At 32.1% G+C, this 14,783-nt stretch overlaps 1 protein-coding gene across 5 annotated transcripts in view; it reads right to left on the bottom strand.

The window, feature by feature from the left end:
* The window catches only part of CaMKII (Calcium/calmodulin-dependent protein kinase II), a 699,413-nt gene that overhangs the window by 96,915 nt on the left and 587,715 nt on the right, over nt 1–14,783 (bottom strand). The window contains exons 13-14 of one of the 5 annotated variants that reach the window (XM_072537374.1): nt 11,266–11,340; nt 7,021–7,023 (exon numbers count right to left, since the gene is read on the bottom strand). The exons of the other annotated variants lie outside the window; for them this stretch is intronic. Of the exons in view, the coding sequence (XP_072393475.1) occupies nt 7,021–7,023; nt 11,266–11,340 (78 nt within the window). The remainder of the gene's footprint in view (nt 1–7,020; nt 7,024–11,265; nt 11,341–14,783) is intronic. 5 annotated transcript variants of the gene reach the window in all.

Raw genomic sequence — 14,783 nt, 5'->3', positions numbered from 1 at the left:
GACAGACAGACTCTTTCTTACCGTTCACCCCAACTGGAAGGATGGTATCTAAGTGGACAAAAATGTCAGCTAAAAACATTGGAATAGACACAAAAAAACATAAAATAACAAACCATTCTCATCGATCCTTAGCTGTCTCAGCCTTGTTCAAGCAAGGTGTTTCTAAACAGGAGTTAAATAAATAAACGGGTCACTCAAATGCAAGATATGGTTTTAGAGCACTCTCTAAAACCATATCAGCAGCTTCCAGTCACCACCAGAAGTTGATCGAAAATCTCAGAAGAACAAATGAAGCTGGACCTTCGAGTTCCCAAATGCTACAGGTCAATGATACACAAAATCACACTTTGATAGAAAAGAATGGGCAAACTATCATTACTTATTATAAGTACATTTAATATTGTTAACAAATAAATAAAGATTATGTTTTGTTGATATGGTGCATTCATTGTCTCGTGAAATAGTCTTGTCGAATATCATTCGAGAGAAAATTATTTACCGGCAAAATTTTCTTCTGGTTTTATTTAAGTAGGTATGTTGCCTTTTGGCAATTTTCACATGAAATTTTGATAAAATCAATCGACTGACGCTTCGCGATTTAATTGTCGAAATTTAATTCGCGAAAATTTCCAGGCAACAAACTTTCATACCAGTCGAAAATATTGCCGGCAAAATTTTCCATTATTATATACGAAAATTATTACCCCTGGTTTTAGCACTGGTTGAAGCGTAGCACTGGCCATGTTACCTTCCTTGTATACCGTAGGCCCTAGATATAGCAGACTACCCTGCTATACTCCCATAGCCGCGAGCGGTATAAAACGGGAGACTATTACTATTATTATATATACGAAAATATGGTCTCAAATAGCAAAAATTCTCGATTTTTTTTTAATTTTGTTAAATAAAAAATTTAGCACAAGGTTATTGACTGGCGTATATCGTGATTATTGATAGAAAGTACATTTGTAAGTGATTCCAGCCAAAAAATAGACTCCTATGGAAAATATACAATTTAAAACAGATTATGTCTGGATTAAAAGTAATTGATTATGTAGGTACTGATTTAATACAAAAATTAAAATAACAAATATTTCTGTAGTAATTTTACAAATTATAATATTAACATATTAAAACAGTTAAAAACCGATTAACAGAATGTCTGACGAAATGGGTGAGTTTATCCAGATAGGTACCTATATATGTATACCAGTTCGTAATTTATTATAAACCGATTATAAATACTTTTAAAATGAGTGTACAGCTTGTTTAGTTTCATTAACGTAATTTTTTTAAAGAGGTAAGCATATAGTATACGTTTTCGGAGTATTATAAAGAACATCACTAAATAAAATATATTCCTTGGCGAATAAAATGAAAATTAAAGACCAAAGAGAGTAGACAAAAGGGATAAAGAAAACTGAATTGCCAAAAAGGTAATTAGAAAATTATGTCCATGTTGACGAAATTCGCACAACAATACGTTTATACAAAAGAAAGGAAATAGAAAAAATAGAACTATCAATGATTCTGTGTATTGTCATTTATGGGCAGAATAGATGTAAAATCTTAAAGCAAAAATTAGAAACATATATAGGGAAGACATTGGAGAATAAGCAGGATCTAAAACAATAAAATCTTGTATAGATAACATTTTCACATTAGAAAAAATAATGGTGGAAAATAATCAGTCCCAAAAGCATTTGTCGTCCTAAAGAAGTCATGCGACTCAAAATCTAGAACTAAACTTGGAAAGCTATGACCGATATCGAAGTTTTACAAAAACTAACAAAAGCCAAAAATTAAAAATATTCTATATCAAAGTAGCCACTAAAATTAAGATACATAGATCAATACATAGACCATTCAAAAGACAATAAAGGAAGTTTCTATCCTTTTTGAAAATTGATTAAAGGAAATTGGTCTTAAGGTCAACAAAGAGAAGACAAATTAAATACCAGTAACGAAGAACCCGATACCATGAATTAGAAAAAATATAGCTACGGAGGACTAGGGTTTGGATATAGAAATAAAGCTAGGGATGACATGCTGGAATTAACAGCAGCATTAGATATGACGATTGTTAACACATTCTTTTAAAAGAGAGAAAATCAACTTATTACATACGAAAGTGGACAAATTCACTATCAACTAGATTATTTTATGACAAAAAAAATATACATGAATGTAAGAACTGCAAGGTAATAATGAGACAGTAAGCCAACAACATAAGGTGCTAGAGCTGGACATCGACGTAAAAAGCAAAACTAAACCAAAAAACTCGGAGATCATACCAAAGTGGTGGATGTTAAAAAATGAGAGAGAAGGTATGTTCAGGGTGAGAATAGTAGAAAAACTGTGTTGAAACATAAAAGGAAGTCCTAATACAATTTGGAGGAACATGGCCAGGATCATTAGAGACATTGCTATTGAAATACTTGGAAAAACGTCAGGAAAGAAGTTGAAGAATGAAGAGACCTGGTGGTTGTCAAAAAAAGTGGAAGCGTGGAGAACATTAGGATATACAGGAACAAATTGATTAACAGGTTCATTTAAAAAAATTATGGAAGTTGGACAAATGCCAGATGAATTGAAAAGCAGTTTATCAGTACCTGTTTACAAAAATAAGGGAGATGTGCAACGATGTACAAACTACTTAGTCACACCATGAAAATTTGGTAGAGAATAATTGATAGACGGATACGTGAAGAAACCGAAGTATCCGATATTAATCAGAAATCAGTCCCCGGTGAATATGTAAAGATTGTGAGGGACATGTATGAGGGAATAACAACTAGTGTTAGGACAGGTGTGATGATAAATTTCATGCTAAACTAGGATTGCACACAGGTTCGGTGCTTAGTCATTATTTATTCTCATTAGTTCTGGATCAAATAACAGCGAAACTACAGGGTAATATTCCGTGGTGCTTAATGTATGCTTATGAAGTAGTGTTATGCTATAAAATAGTAAAAGAGACTTAGAACAAAAACTGGAACAGTGGAGACAAGCTCTTGAGGAAAAATATTTAAAATTCAGTAGGATAAAAATAGAGTACGTGGAATGTCCATTTAAAGATTTAAAGATGGAGTTTTGCAAATAAAATGATATCTTTGGACGGTAAAATGATTGTGAGAAAATAGTGATTAGTGGCAAAAATATGGAGGTATATACAGTAGAATTAGTACTAGATGGATGAAGTGAAAGGAAACCGAGTGGTGTGTTGTGGCACAGAAAAATTCCAATGAAGAAGGGGAAATTCTATAAAACAGCCATAAAACCAGCTATTATCAGTACGAAACTGATTCTTGGGTAGTTAAAAAGTAAGTGAAATAAAGACTGAATGTGGCGAAAATGAGAATGTTTAGATGGATGACTGAAGTGACAAAAAAAGATAAAATTAAGAACGAGTATATTAGAAGAAGTCTAGGGGTGGCATCAATTGTTGCCAAAATAGGAAAGCATAAGTTAATATAGTTCAGGTATGTTCAACGTCGAGACGTTAGTCACCCAATTTAAAGAATTGCAGATTTGAAAGTTCCTGGATCCTAGGAGGAGTAGAAGAGGAACTCCAAAGAATATCTAGGAGTAGACGTTTAGGCAGGACATGTCGGTAAAGGGATTGATATCGGTATCACTGAAGCTAGAAACTTATAGAGACATGGAATTATAGAAGCTGACCCCGCATAAGGATAAATGCAAAGGGAGTGATGATAATGATGATAATGATGATAATCATAGGTACATAAATAACAACTGAAGTCTAAGAAGCTTTTCTCAGCTTTTTCCTTTTCTGGGATCGCTGTTTCTTACTCGTCGTTCGCCACTTATTTATGTCCATCGGGTCTTCTTCAACTAAACCTTTTTCTCTCAAGTCTTTTGCTACACAGTCCTTCCATCTTCTCCTAGGTTTTTCTCCACCTCCCCTTTCATCAACTTCTAACAGCTCTATCCTTCGTCCCACATAGTTTTTATTTCTACGCCTGATATGACCAAAGTATTGCAGGATTTGTTCTTGAATCTTTTTTGAGACTGTAGTTACCCCGGCTCTTTCCCTAATCAAGTCGGTCCTGATTCTGTCCCTTATAGTCTTACCCAACATCCACCGTAACATTTTTATTTTAATGATCTCTATCTTCTTTTTCTGAATCTTCTTTACATGCCACACTTCATCACTGTACACCAATGCATTTCTCACGACACTCGTCACCACACTAGCATATCTTTTCTTTTAGCCATTCCTCGATTTTCGATCACAAAGCTCATTCGCTTCTATTTAAACCAACCAGCCTATATCCTGTGGGCAATTTCTCGATTTAGTGTTCCATTTTCCGTTATACAGGAGCTAAGGTATTTACCTTTTTCTACTCTTCCTACTTTTTCTGCAAGCAATTATATATCCTTAACCATTCATCTACTTCCTAACTACATATACTCCGTTTTCGATCTGCTTTTATTAAGTCCTCCCTTTTCAATAGCCCTTCTCCAACCCTTCAACTTCTCCTCCAACATGTCTTTATTCTCCTCGACTAACACGATATTATCAACAGAGAGCATTGATCAAAGAGCCCCCTTCCATACTTTCTCTGTTAATATATCCATAACGAGATTAAACAGGTCAGGACTTAATTAAGAGCCTTGATGCAAACCAACCGTCACTGGAAAACTTTCAATCAATCCAATACAAGTCCTTATCTTGGTGTACGCTCCCTCATAGATATCATTCACGAGCCTTACTTCTCAGGAATCCATTTTTCCCTCATACATATCCATAGCTCTTATCTAGGAACTGTGTCGTACGCCTTTTCAAGATCTATAAATACCAAATATAGATATCGTTTCCTCTCTCCGTATTTCTCCACCATCTGTCTCAAAAAAATAAGTCATCCGTTGTCCTCTTTCTTGTCATAAACCCTAACTGTTCTTCTCTTATCGATGTCTTTCTCCTTAACCTTCGCTCTACGGTTCTCTCCCAAATTATCATTATGTGCGACATTAACGTTGTCTCTCTCTCTAGTTCTTGATCCCTCGAAGTCTTTCTTCACTTTAAATATTTCTCCTTCTTTCTATTTATTTCTGATAGTTGGGGTTATAGAAAGTTTATCAAGTGAATTTATTATTTTTCTTTGACGGTCTGATCATTTGATCTTGTTATAAGTTAAGTCTTAACAATGAACCCACAAAAGAAATCAAAAGCTTGAAGCAGCCAAATTCGAACTGGGTAAGTCTTTATAATCATATTAATCTACCACCAAAAGACCTATGCATGAGTTAAAAGAAATGACCAGAGACAGAGATCTTTGGAGACGGACAATACACGACATTACGATGACCACTACACTTCCTCTGAGGGGTCAGTACTGAAGAGAGAGAATCTACCATGTCCCTAAAAAGTAAAACATTAACACGTATAGGAAGGGCATAGACTTACATTCTTGAATTTTTATAGAGTGTTTGTTTTATATAGTTTTAAAATAACTTTAACATAACCAGGATTTGTTGATTATTACCTGGTACAAATATATACAACCATCATGTCTTTACTTTTTTCCAAACTTAACGTATCTTTTGCCTATTAAATATTTTACATGAACTTAAACAAATAAACTGCCTAATTTATTACTTTTGAAATATCATTTAGATTCAATATCGGTTAGTAGAATTGAATCAAATCATCATCGTCATCATCCTTGGCCCGGAAATCCTTTTTTAATATCCGTAAGTCGGTCTCAACTTAATCTAAGTAACCACATAATTCGCAGTAAACCTTTGCCTCTTCCTCCTGCAGGTGTTACTGTGGCTAGCTTTTTAGTATTCGTGTTGTCTGGTATTTGTATTATATGTCCAGCCTAAGTCGCTGTGTTTTAATGAACGTTACAATGTTTGGTTCATTACAGAGTTGATATAATTTGAAGTTATATCTTTTATATAGCTCCAAATATTTTGCGGAGTATTTTATACTCGAATATTCCCACGTCTTTCATCCTCCTACGTTAGGATCCATGTTCCTGCCCCATATGTAAGGGCCGGCCTCAGCAGTGATTTATATATAATAATTTTACTAGTCTTCTTTGGATGTTTTGTGAGTGGAATTGTTTTTGGGGTCCATAGTGTGCCCTATTTGTAAGGCTTATTCTTATTTTAATTTTTTCGCTTGTTTTGTTGGTAATAGTCCCCAGCGAGCCAAGGTGTGTAAAGCTGTCAACAAGTTTAAAGATATGATTTTCAAAGACTGTTTCCCGTTCCTAATATATTATAGACTCCTTAGTAATCAACATCTACGCACTATTATGTCAATATTATCAGCGTATGCTAAGATTTGTATCGATCTATTATAAATAGTACCACCGTCTTGAATTTGTGTATCTCAGACTGCTTTTTCCAAGGCAATATTAAACAGGAGACAAGCCGACGCGAGGTATCTCCTTGTCTGAGTCCATCCTTTATCTCAAAAGTTCTAAAAATCTCTCCCTGTGTCCTAACACTTACTTTTTAAGTTAGACATTGTCACTCTCTTTAATCGGATAAGTTTTTCTGGTACACCAAATTCACGCATTGATTGGTATATATTGTTCTCTTGACACTGTCGTACGCGGCCTTGAACTCGCTGAATAGATAATGGGTTTTAATGTTGAATTCTATTGTTTTCTAAAGAATCTGTCCTATTGAATTTGGTCAATTGTTGATTTTTCTGGAGTGAATTCGGCCTGGAATTTTTTTATTATACCCACTGTGTAAACTTGTAGCCTTTCATATACAATATTTGCTAATATTTTGGAAGCAGTTATTACCAAGTTTATGCTGTAGTTGTCACATTGAAGCTGGTCGCCTTTTTTTATGTAACGGGCATATTTCTCCTTAAGACCACTCACAGGGCATGGCTTCATTTTGCCAGATAAGAAATAAAAGTTTATGCATTGCTTGTAGCAGGGCATCGCCACCAATCTTGTGGAGCTCACTGCACATTTGATCAGTTCCTGGTGATTTATTATTCTTAAGTTTTTTAATGGCTTGGACAACCTTCTCAATGGTAGATAGTCTTTCGTTTTTAGGTTCAATAGATTCCAAAATTATCGATCTCCTAGAGTGTTATCTGATTCTTCGATATGATGGCTATTACATTTTGCGTCAAAAAATTTAACCCATATGTTCAAGATTAAGGCCGCATCATTTCAGATATTTTTCTCTCCATCATTACAGCTTCCTATTTTTGGATTAAACTTGGATTATTTTGTGTAGATTTCTGTATCGAGTTTCGTTTAAATCTCTTAGCCCTTCTATGCTTTCTAACTGCTTTTCGAGAAATTGCCTCTTTTTCTTCTATTCTTAGGGTCCGATATTCGTCCTGTGCTTTTCTTGTGCATCCTGCTTGATTTGTCTTTAGGTATGCTCTATTTTTGTTATCTGCTGCTTCTTGGCACTCTTTATTAAACCATTCGTTTTCTTAACTGATTTGGTTTTCCTCAATATTTCAGTTGCCTTTTCGCTTTGTGCTATGTTTCTACATTTTGTCCACAATTCCTTCACAATTTTTTCTTAGGCTCTAGAGGCTGTTACTGACCACGTTATTTATTATTACTATCCATTAAACTATACTGTTGAAGGTACCACTGACGTTTTGCAATTTAGGAGTAGATCTTTAAAGTTATTTTTGAGCAACACATACTTAACAAAATTTAAAAAATTATATTTTAAATTTAATAGAACCGATTTAAATTAAATTAAATAAAAAATTGAATGTAACTTAACAAATTTAAATAAAAATCGTAACAAGTTCAACGCTCTGTATAATTAAAAAGAGGTACAAAAGTAACGACTTGTTGTAGCCATAGCAATAATTGATTGTCAGTATTAATAAAAATAACTGGTTTTCCTAATACTCTTTAAATCTAATACAGGGTAAAATTTAAATTCTAAAGTCTGTAAATTGTAACGTGATCAATTTTTTTTTATGCATCACCCTGTATTTTTTATCGCTATCATAAACAAAAAGTCAATATTTTTCCTAAGTATTTCATATGGATATACTTTATAGTTCAGGATATAGTTTAAATTGTAGTGGAAAAAGAGGTATTTAATGAATTACATTTTTAATTTTTATTTACTTAACTATTTACAAATATCTTAAAGCTACGCACAAAAATGTCATTGTAGAAAGTGTTCGAAATGAGCTTTCATAACGTCAGAATAGGCTTGAAGAAGGTTTTCAAATGATCTACTTACGTCTTGAAGCATTTGTGGTGTAACATGAACTTCGTTTATGTCACCAATTTTCGTTGGGGGTTCACAGTATACTAGATATTTAATATAGCTCCAAAGCAAAAAGTCAATTTTACTGAATTCTGGTGATCTTGCTGGCCAATGAATTGGTCCTTCTCTTCCTATCCATCTTTTAGGGAATTGTTTACTTAATTCACCTTGGATAAGTACGTTATGATGAGAAGGAGCTCCATCATGTAAATATTACAATTGTTGACGGATGTTAAGTGGAACATTTACAAGTATTTAATATTATAGACGTCACATATTTGTTATTTTTCTTTAAACAATATTTTATTCCCATTTCTTTTGATTTTATTATTTTTGTTAACTTTGTGTTTTGTGTTATTATTTTTCTTCTAAAATTTTTTGGCGCCCAACTTTTCTATCAACTAAATAAATATTATTTTTAATCTTTTTTCACTTAATCTAATTTTCACTTATTTTGACTCGACTCTCATTTATTCTTTAAATACTCTCTGTATGTAATTTGCAAGTCGCTACAAAGTTGTTTCTATGTTGGTAGACTAACATTCGATCATGTCGGAATTTTTACTTTAAGATACAGAAGTGGGAAAGTTTTCTTGCAACTTTTATGTATATAAAATGGAATTTTTCTTCTGAAACTGCGTTAAATTGTTAAATCTATCTAAGTTTTTTCTCCATATCGAATTTTCTCTTGTTCCCCTCTTTGACGGGACAGCCCGAAAAACCACGTGGTGCACCACAGATGTAGCAAGCTACATCTGTACTATCATAGGTGCTACTATAATGAAAACTAACATCTCCATGTGAAGACAGCCCTCCATGTGAGAATCCATTCTCACTACAGCTACTACTATAACTTCAGCTACATCCAGAAGTGACAAAAATATGTTAACAATTTCCATAAGTATATTTTCACATTTGTATTTATTCTTGTACCGCTTTAGGTAAGATTTGCTGTTTATTAATATTAAAATAAATTTTTTTGTATTTCATCAATATGATTAGTTAATAAAATCTGTTATTGGTACCTACAGTAGTAGGAGAACAAAAGTTCTCATTGTTCAGAATAGCATTTGAGATACAACGTTCCTATATGTGAGATAGAGCTATAAAAGCCCCGACAATAAAATTATCATCTTAAGTGTCGTTTTAGATTTACACGACTAAGCTATCATTTTGTTGTTGAACAATTAGCACCCAGTGATATAGGTCGTGACACCACTGTTATACATTGGCTGTTAGTTTGTTACAAATTGGAGCCCACGTAGGGCCAATGTATAAAAATCCGTTTTAAATATGCCTTTTGCACTACAATTTAAAATATCTCCAAAACTATTAGGTACGGGCACAGGCAATACTCAGGAAAAAGTAAATTATATTGACTTTTGTTTATGATGGTGATGACTACAGGGTGATGCATTTAAAAATGTTGAGAAAATAGCGAATTTGTGTTTTGACTTTCTCTGTATTATATTTAAAGAATTTTAGTTAAAAATTATGGCTATACCAGGTCGTTGCTTTTGTACTCCTTTTCAATGATATAGGGCGTTGAACTTGTTATAATTTTCATTTCAATTTGTATATAACTTTTTTTGTTATCTCCTATAGTAACTGATATGACGGATTTTCCCACAAAAGTTGATCACACTGTATATTGCACAATGAATATGCAATGTAACATTACTGTGATATTAGTTGATATTATGGTCGAGTCATATGTAGGTAAAATATGAAAAAAAAAAGCGAATAATCAACAGAAGAAACACGGGATCAGGAGAATAAAGAAATGGTTTAAAAATGTAATGTAGAGTAATGATTATAAGAAAAACTGAGAAACAAAACTAGGAATATCTGAAACAATTTATTTTATAACTGTTTTGCTACCATCGGTATATACTTTAAAAAGACTTTAAAAAGATGCTAAAAATTACCCTTCTCCCATGTCAACATTTATTAATGTGAATAAGTTATATAGCTATTGCATCAGAAAAAGATCTTGACACTACACAATACTTGTCAACGATTTACGTCTCAGGTTAGTATTGGGGAATATTTCCACAAAATGCAATTACAGTAGACTGCAACTATTTGATAATACATCATGCTATTCGATATTTCACAAAAGGTCAGTATTATTGCACAACACCAATTATTGCACAATATATTGACAATAATATCGATCCTATAGTGACCTCTTTAGTGTCTTCATAATACACGTTTAATAAGAATTCTTATAAGTCTAGCACCTGTTGTTTAATTATTTAGATATTTACAAATTGGTTGCAATGAAATTTAAATTTTTATTAAGAATAAAAATGTAGTATAAAAGGTTATTTTTGTAGAAGGTACATTTACGTAAAAATATCCAAAAATATTATTAACAATTTATCAAAACGTTTTCGGTCCAATCAGACCATCATAATTATGTCTTGATAAAAGCATGCATGTAGACACATAATGTAGAGATGTCAAGACCTTAAAGTTACATTCTAATTCTTAAATTAGACTTAAACTTATTGACACAATGTCGATGATTGGATATAATGACGATGGAAGGCAGGCTTCCGTCAGCTATACCGGCAACACACTTTACAGCGTTATTTCGTTTTAAGTATGTAGGGTTATACCAAGATGGTTCCTTAGAGTTGAATCTATAATAATTACTGACATTATGTCGAGTTTAATTTAAGAATTAAAATGCAAAATTAAGGTTTTTACACCTATACATTATGTGGCCACAAGCATGATTCTACAAATATTCATTAATTATGGTCTGATAGGACCAAAAATATTTTGATGAATTTTAAACAATTCTTTTACATCAATATTTTTACATAAATATACTTTTAAAAAAAGTATTTCTAATAATTTTTTACGCATTATTATGATATGTAGTTAATTACTGGGAATTTTCCCGTAGAAATTGTTTGTGACTTGGTAAAATTCTTGATCTAACTCTATAAACTAAAGATTTATGCTGTAAATTGAAAGAAATCAAAAGCGTTAAAGACAACCAACCTGATTCCTTTTTCGGATCATACTCTACGGTAGCTTCTACCCATTTTTCAATATCGTTGTGCCAAAAGTCCACACCTAAAGTGCAAAAAGCGGACATGCAAGCAAACAATTATTTTGATTAGAATTCTGATGGTGGATGCACGTGGGTTTACTAGTACCACATTTTTCTAACACGTCTTGTACATTAGAAATATATACATATATTTTGTGATAAGTACAGTTGTTATTTTGTTATATGTTGTTTTTATAAAATATATTTACCTGGGAGGACTTTAGTAAAATGTTTAAGATGTTATACCATTTGGTTTAATGTTTAGTGGTAAATAAAAAATATTTGATGATATTTTAAAAACAATGATGAATATATACTTTTAAAAGTATTAAAATTATCATTAAATATAATAAATATCCTTCATGTTATAAAAGCTTTAAAAGGCTTAGATTTAAGGTAATCCTTGTTACCACATTAGCCAGGGCGGTAAACTACTGAATTTTTGACAAGTCGCGAGTTTGAATCTCGTGGGCATGAGAATTTTTCTATAAAATTTAAAAGAAACTTTTATGTCCGTTGTATCGGTATAATAAGCGATTCTTTGTAGAGACAATAAAACCAACTTTACCTAGCAATGAGCTATTTATTCAAAAAAGCCCACAACACACACACGAAATACAGAAAACAAAAAAAGACCGCACGCGTAGTGATACAATACAATCTGCAACCTGGCTGGAAATTTAGTACATTTACCACAACCATTTATCGAAGTTGTTACGTGGACGAAATTGAAACATTTAAACCGAACAGAAAGACAACAAAAAGATTTGGTTATGCAACAAGTATATGCTCATCAATAATATGCAATCAATAGTACGCTGCTAGCGTATCCCAGTATATTATGTTACAATAGACCGTTAGATTGTTAGATAGACCATTTTTTTAATTTGTACTCAAAATCCTACCCCCGATGAGTGAAAAACCTCGAAATACGCACAAGACAATGGTGAGATGGTGAGACTAGAATTGAAAAATAATTAGAAGTAGGTCTGTCGTAAAATTTTCCTACGACATATACTGTCTTAAATACAAGTAAGCTACAGAAAACTTTTCTGGAAGAGGTAAATTTGTCATATTTTGTTTAGTTCAAAGTACAGAAAACGATCATTAATAAATTGTTTACGTTTATGATCATCAGAGGAAATGGTACCTTTGTACGCTTGCTACTTGGGTAAGAAAATCCTACAGACGAAATGGCGTCATAATATGGGTGTTTATAAATTTAAACACGAAGACTGTTAAATCGTGATCCTACGACATATACTATCTTAAATACATCTAAACTACAGAAAAAGAAAGCTGAAAATTATATTCGACCTAAAACGACAAAAGTATTCATTTATAATAAAAAATATGATTCAAAACGAACAGTTAGTGATTGTGATTAGAAAACAATTATCATGATATTCAAACATGATTAATAAATCAACATTTGTTTTTTATAATATAAAATCTGTAATATTTCAGTTATTCTAGAGTTATTTCAAATTTAATACGCAAATCAATATTCCGTTTAAATTAAATAAATTGTAAGCAGTCATTGTCAATCAGTCTCTAAATTAAATCATCAACTCTTGTAACAAATCACACAATGAAGTCCGTTATGTTGTTTATTACAAACTACTATCATCATTGGTTCTTTCTTAGTAATATTGGAGATGGTTTCATGTATCAGGTGTTATGTTTCTTCCATATATAGCTGCGTAATGTAAATATTGACTGTTTTAACATTTAGTGTTATTTTGATTATTTGATCATTTACTGGCAGCTATTCATGTACTCATTTGTCTCAATATTGTTCTGAAGCTATTTTTTTGTGGAATTTCAAAGTAATTACTATTTAAATGGGAATAAGCCACAACTAAAGGTTAAAGTACGTTTATTGACGTTTCAATTTCCACTTTCGAAATCGTTCTCAAAATACAAACAGTATTAAATTAAACAAATTTTGTTTTTTTTGTTACTTAGTGAAAAATTTTTCTAATAATTTAATTTTATCTGACTCATTTATATTGATAATTCAGACATACATTATACATTTTAAAGTAGACGACTTTAAAATGATATTGTCAATATTGTTGAGTTGCGCTCCTGGGACGACTTTACTTATAAGATAGTTCATTCGATTACATGAAATCAACTTTAACTTGAGAATATCCATCAGAAAATATCTCTGTATAAAACAAGAGCCACCGCACAAGAGAAGAGAGTACTAGGTTTACTGATCGCCTACCGCTTCTGCTAGAGTGTTGATGTAGTGGCAGTTCCTTACCGGTCTTGGAGTGTTGATCTGAGATAGACCTGTTCCGTGGCTACGTGCTGATTAGTCACTTCCAGCTCGTTGCCGGATGGAGTGTTGATCGAGTCGTCGATATAAATAGGCGTCACTAGGATTAACGTTTAAAGAATTCTGTACATATTATCTCTGGTATAATTTTATTCTGTTGTTTTATGTATTTCAAAAATATTTTTATTTAAATTAAACCAAAATTTATTGAGACTGCTGTGTAAAAGAGCTACCCGTCACAAGTAAACATTATATATAGATATAGAAGCATTGAAGGGCCATTTCGTCAAGCAATGAACACATTTTTAAGCTGAATATTAAAGATGATGAATATGTACATGTAGATATAAGTACATAGTTTTTTCATGTCATTTGAGAAGGTTAAAACTTTTCGTGTTCAGAAATTTCTTACTAAAGTTTGTACACAAGGTAAAACTATATACACCCTGTACTCCCGGCAAAAACTCTAAAAAGGCAAATAAAAAATACAAGACTAAGATGGATGAATACACTGTTCATGTTTACCTTCCTGCAGGCTTTCAGCTTTACTTAATTTAGTTACTGATTTAGGAGGGAAAATAAATCAGGTATTTTCTTTAGATTTATTAGATTAGTGGATTTCTTTTGTTTACCTATTAGGGGCAGTTAAATTCTTTATGGGGATAATTTACTCTTTTTCCGGGATTAAATCATGAAACTGAACTTTAAATTTAGGCATTAACATTTAAAGTTATTTAATATTATTGTAGAATAAAAATGTGGACTAACATAATAACAATTTATGCAAATAATTATGTTGTGAATATTCTATTGTCATGGTCATGGGAATGAGTGAATTTTCCTTAGAGCGAGCGGGGGCCTTATGGCTTACGTTTGGATAATATTAAAATAAAATTATCTAGAAAATAAACATTATCTTAAATATATAATCTAAGAACAACATTTAAATTATCAACTAAAAAGGTAAAACCTGATCTAGATGTTAAAGCCAATAAAAGAGGATTATAATGGTGTTTGCACGTTTACAGGACAAACATCTAAAGAAAATATACTTAAACAAGGCCGTAAAATTTTTATCTATTATAAAATCTGTGGCATAACTTGATGAATGCTTACAAAATATAAAAGCTGTACAATTGAGATTTATAAAATACAAATTCGAAAAAAAAGATCCGATTA

Source organism: Diabrotica undecimpunctata, chromosome 7 (assembly GCF_040954645.1).
Source record: "Diabrotica undecimpunctata isolate CICGRU chromosome 7, icDiaUnde3, whole genome shotgun sequence".
Taxonomy (NCBI): Eukaryota; Metazoa; Arthropoda; class Insecta; order Coleoptera; family Chrysomelidae; genus Diabrotica; species Diabrotica undecimpunctata.
This window is presented reverse-complemented; position numbering and strand designations above follow the sequence as displayed.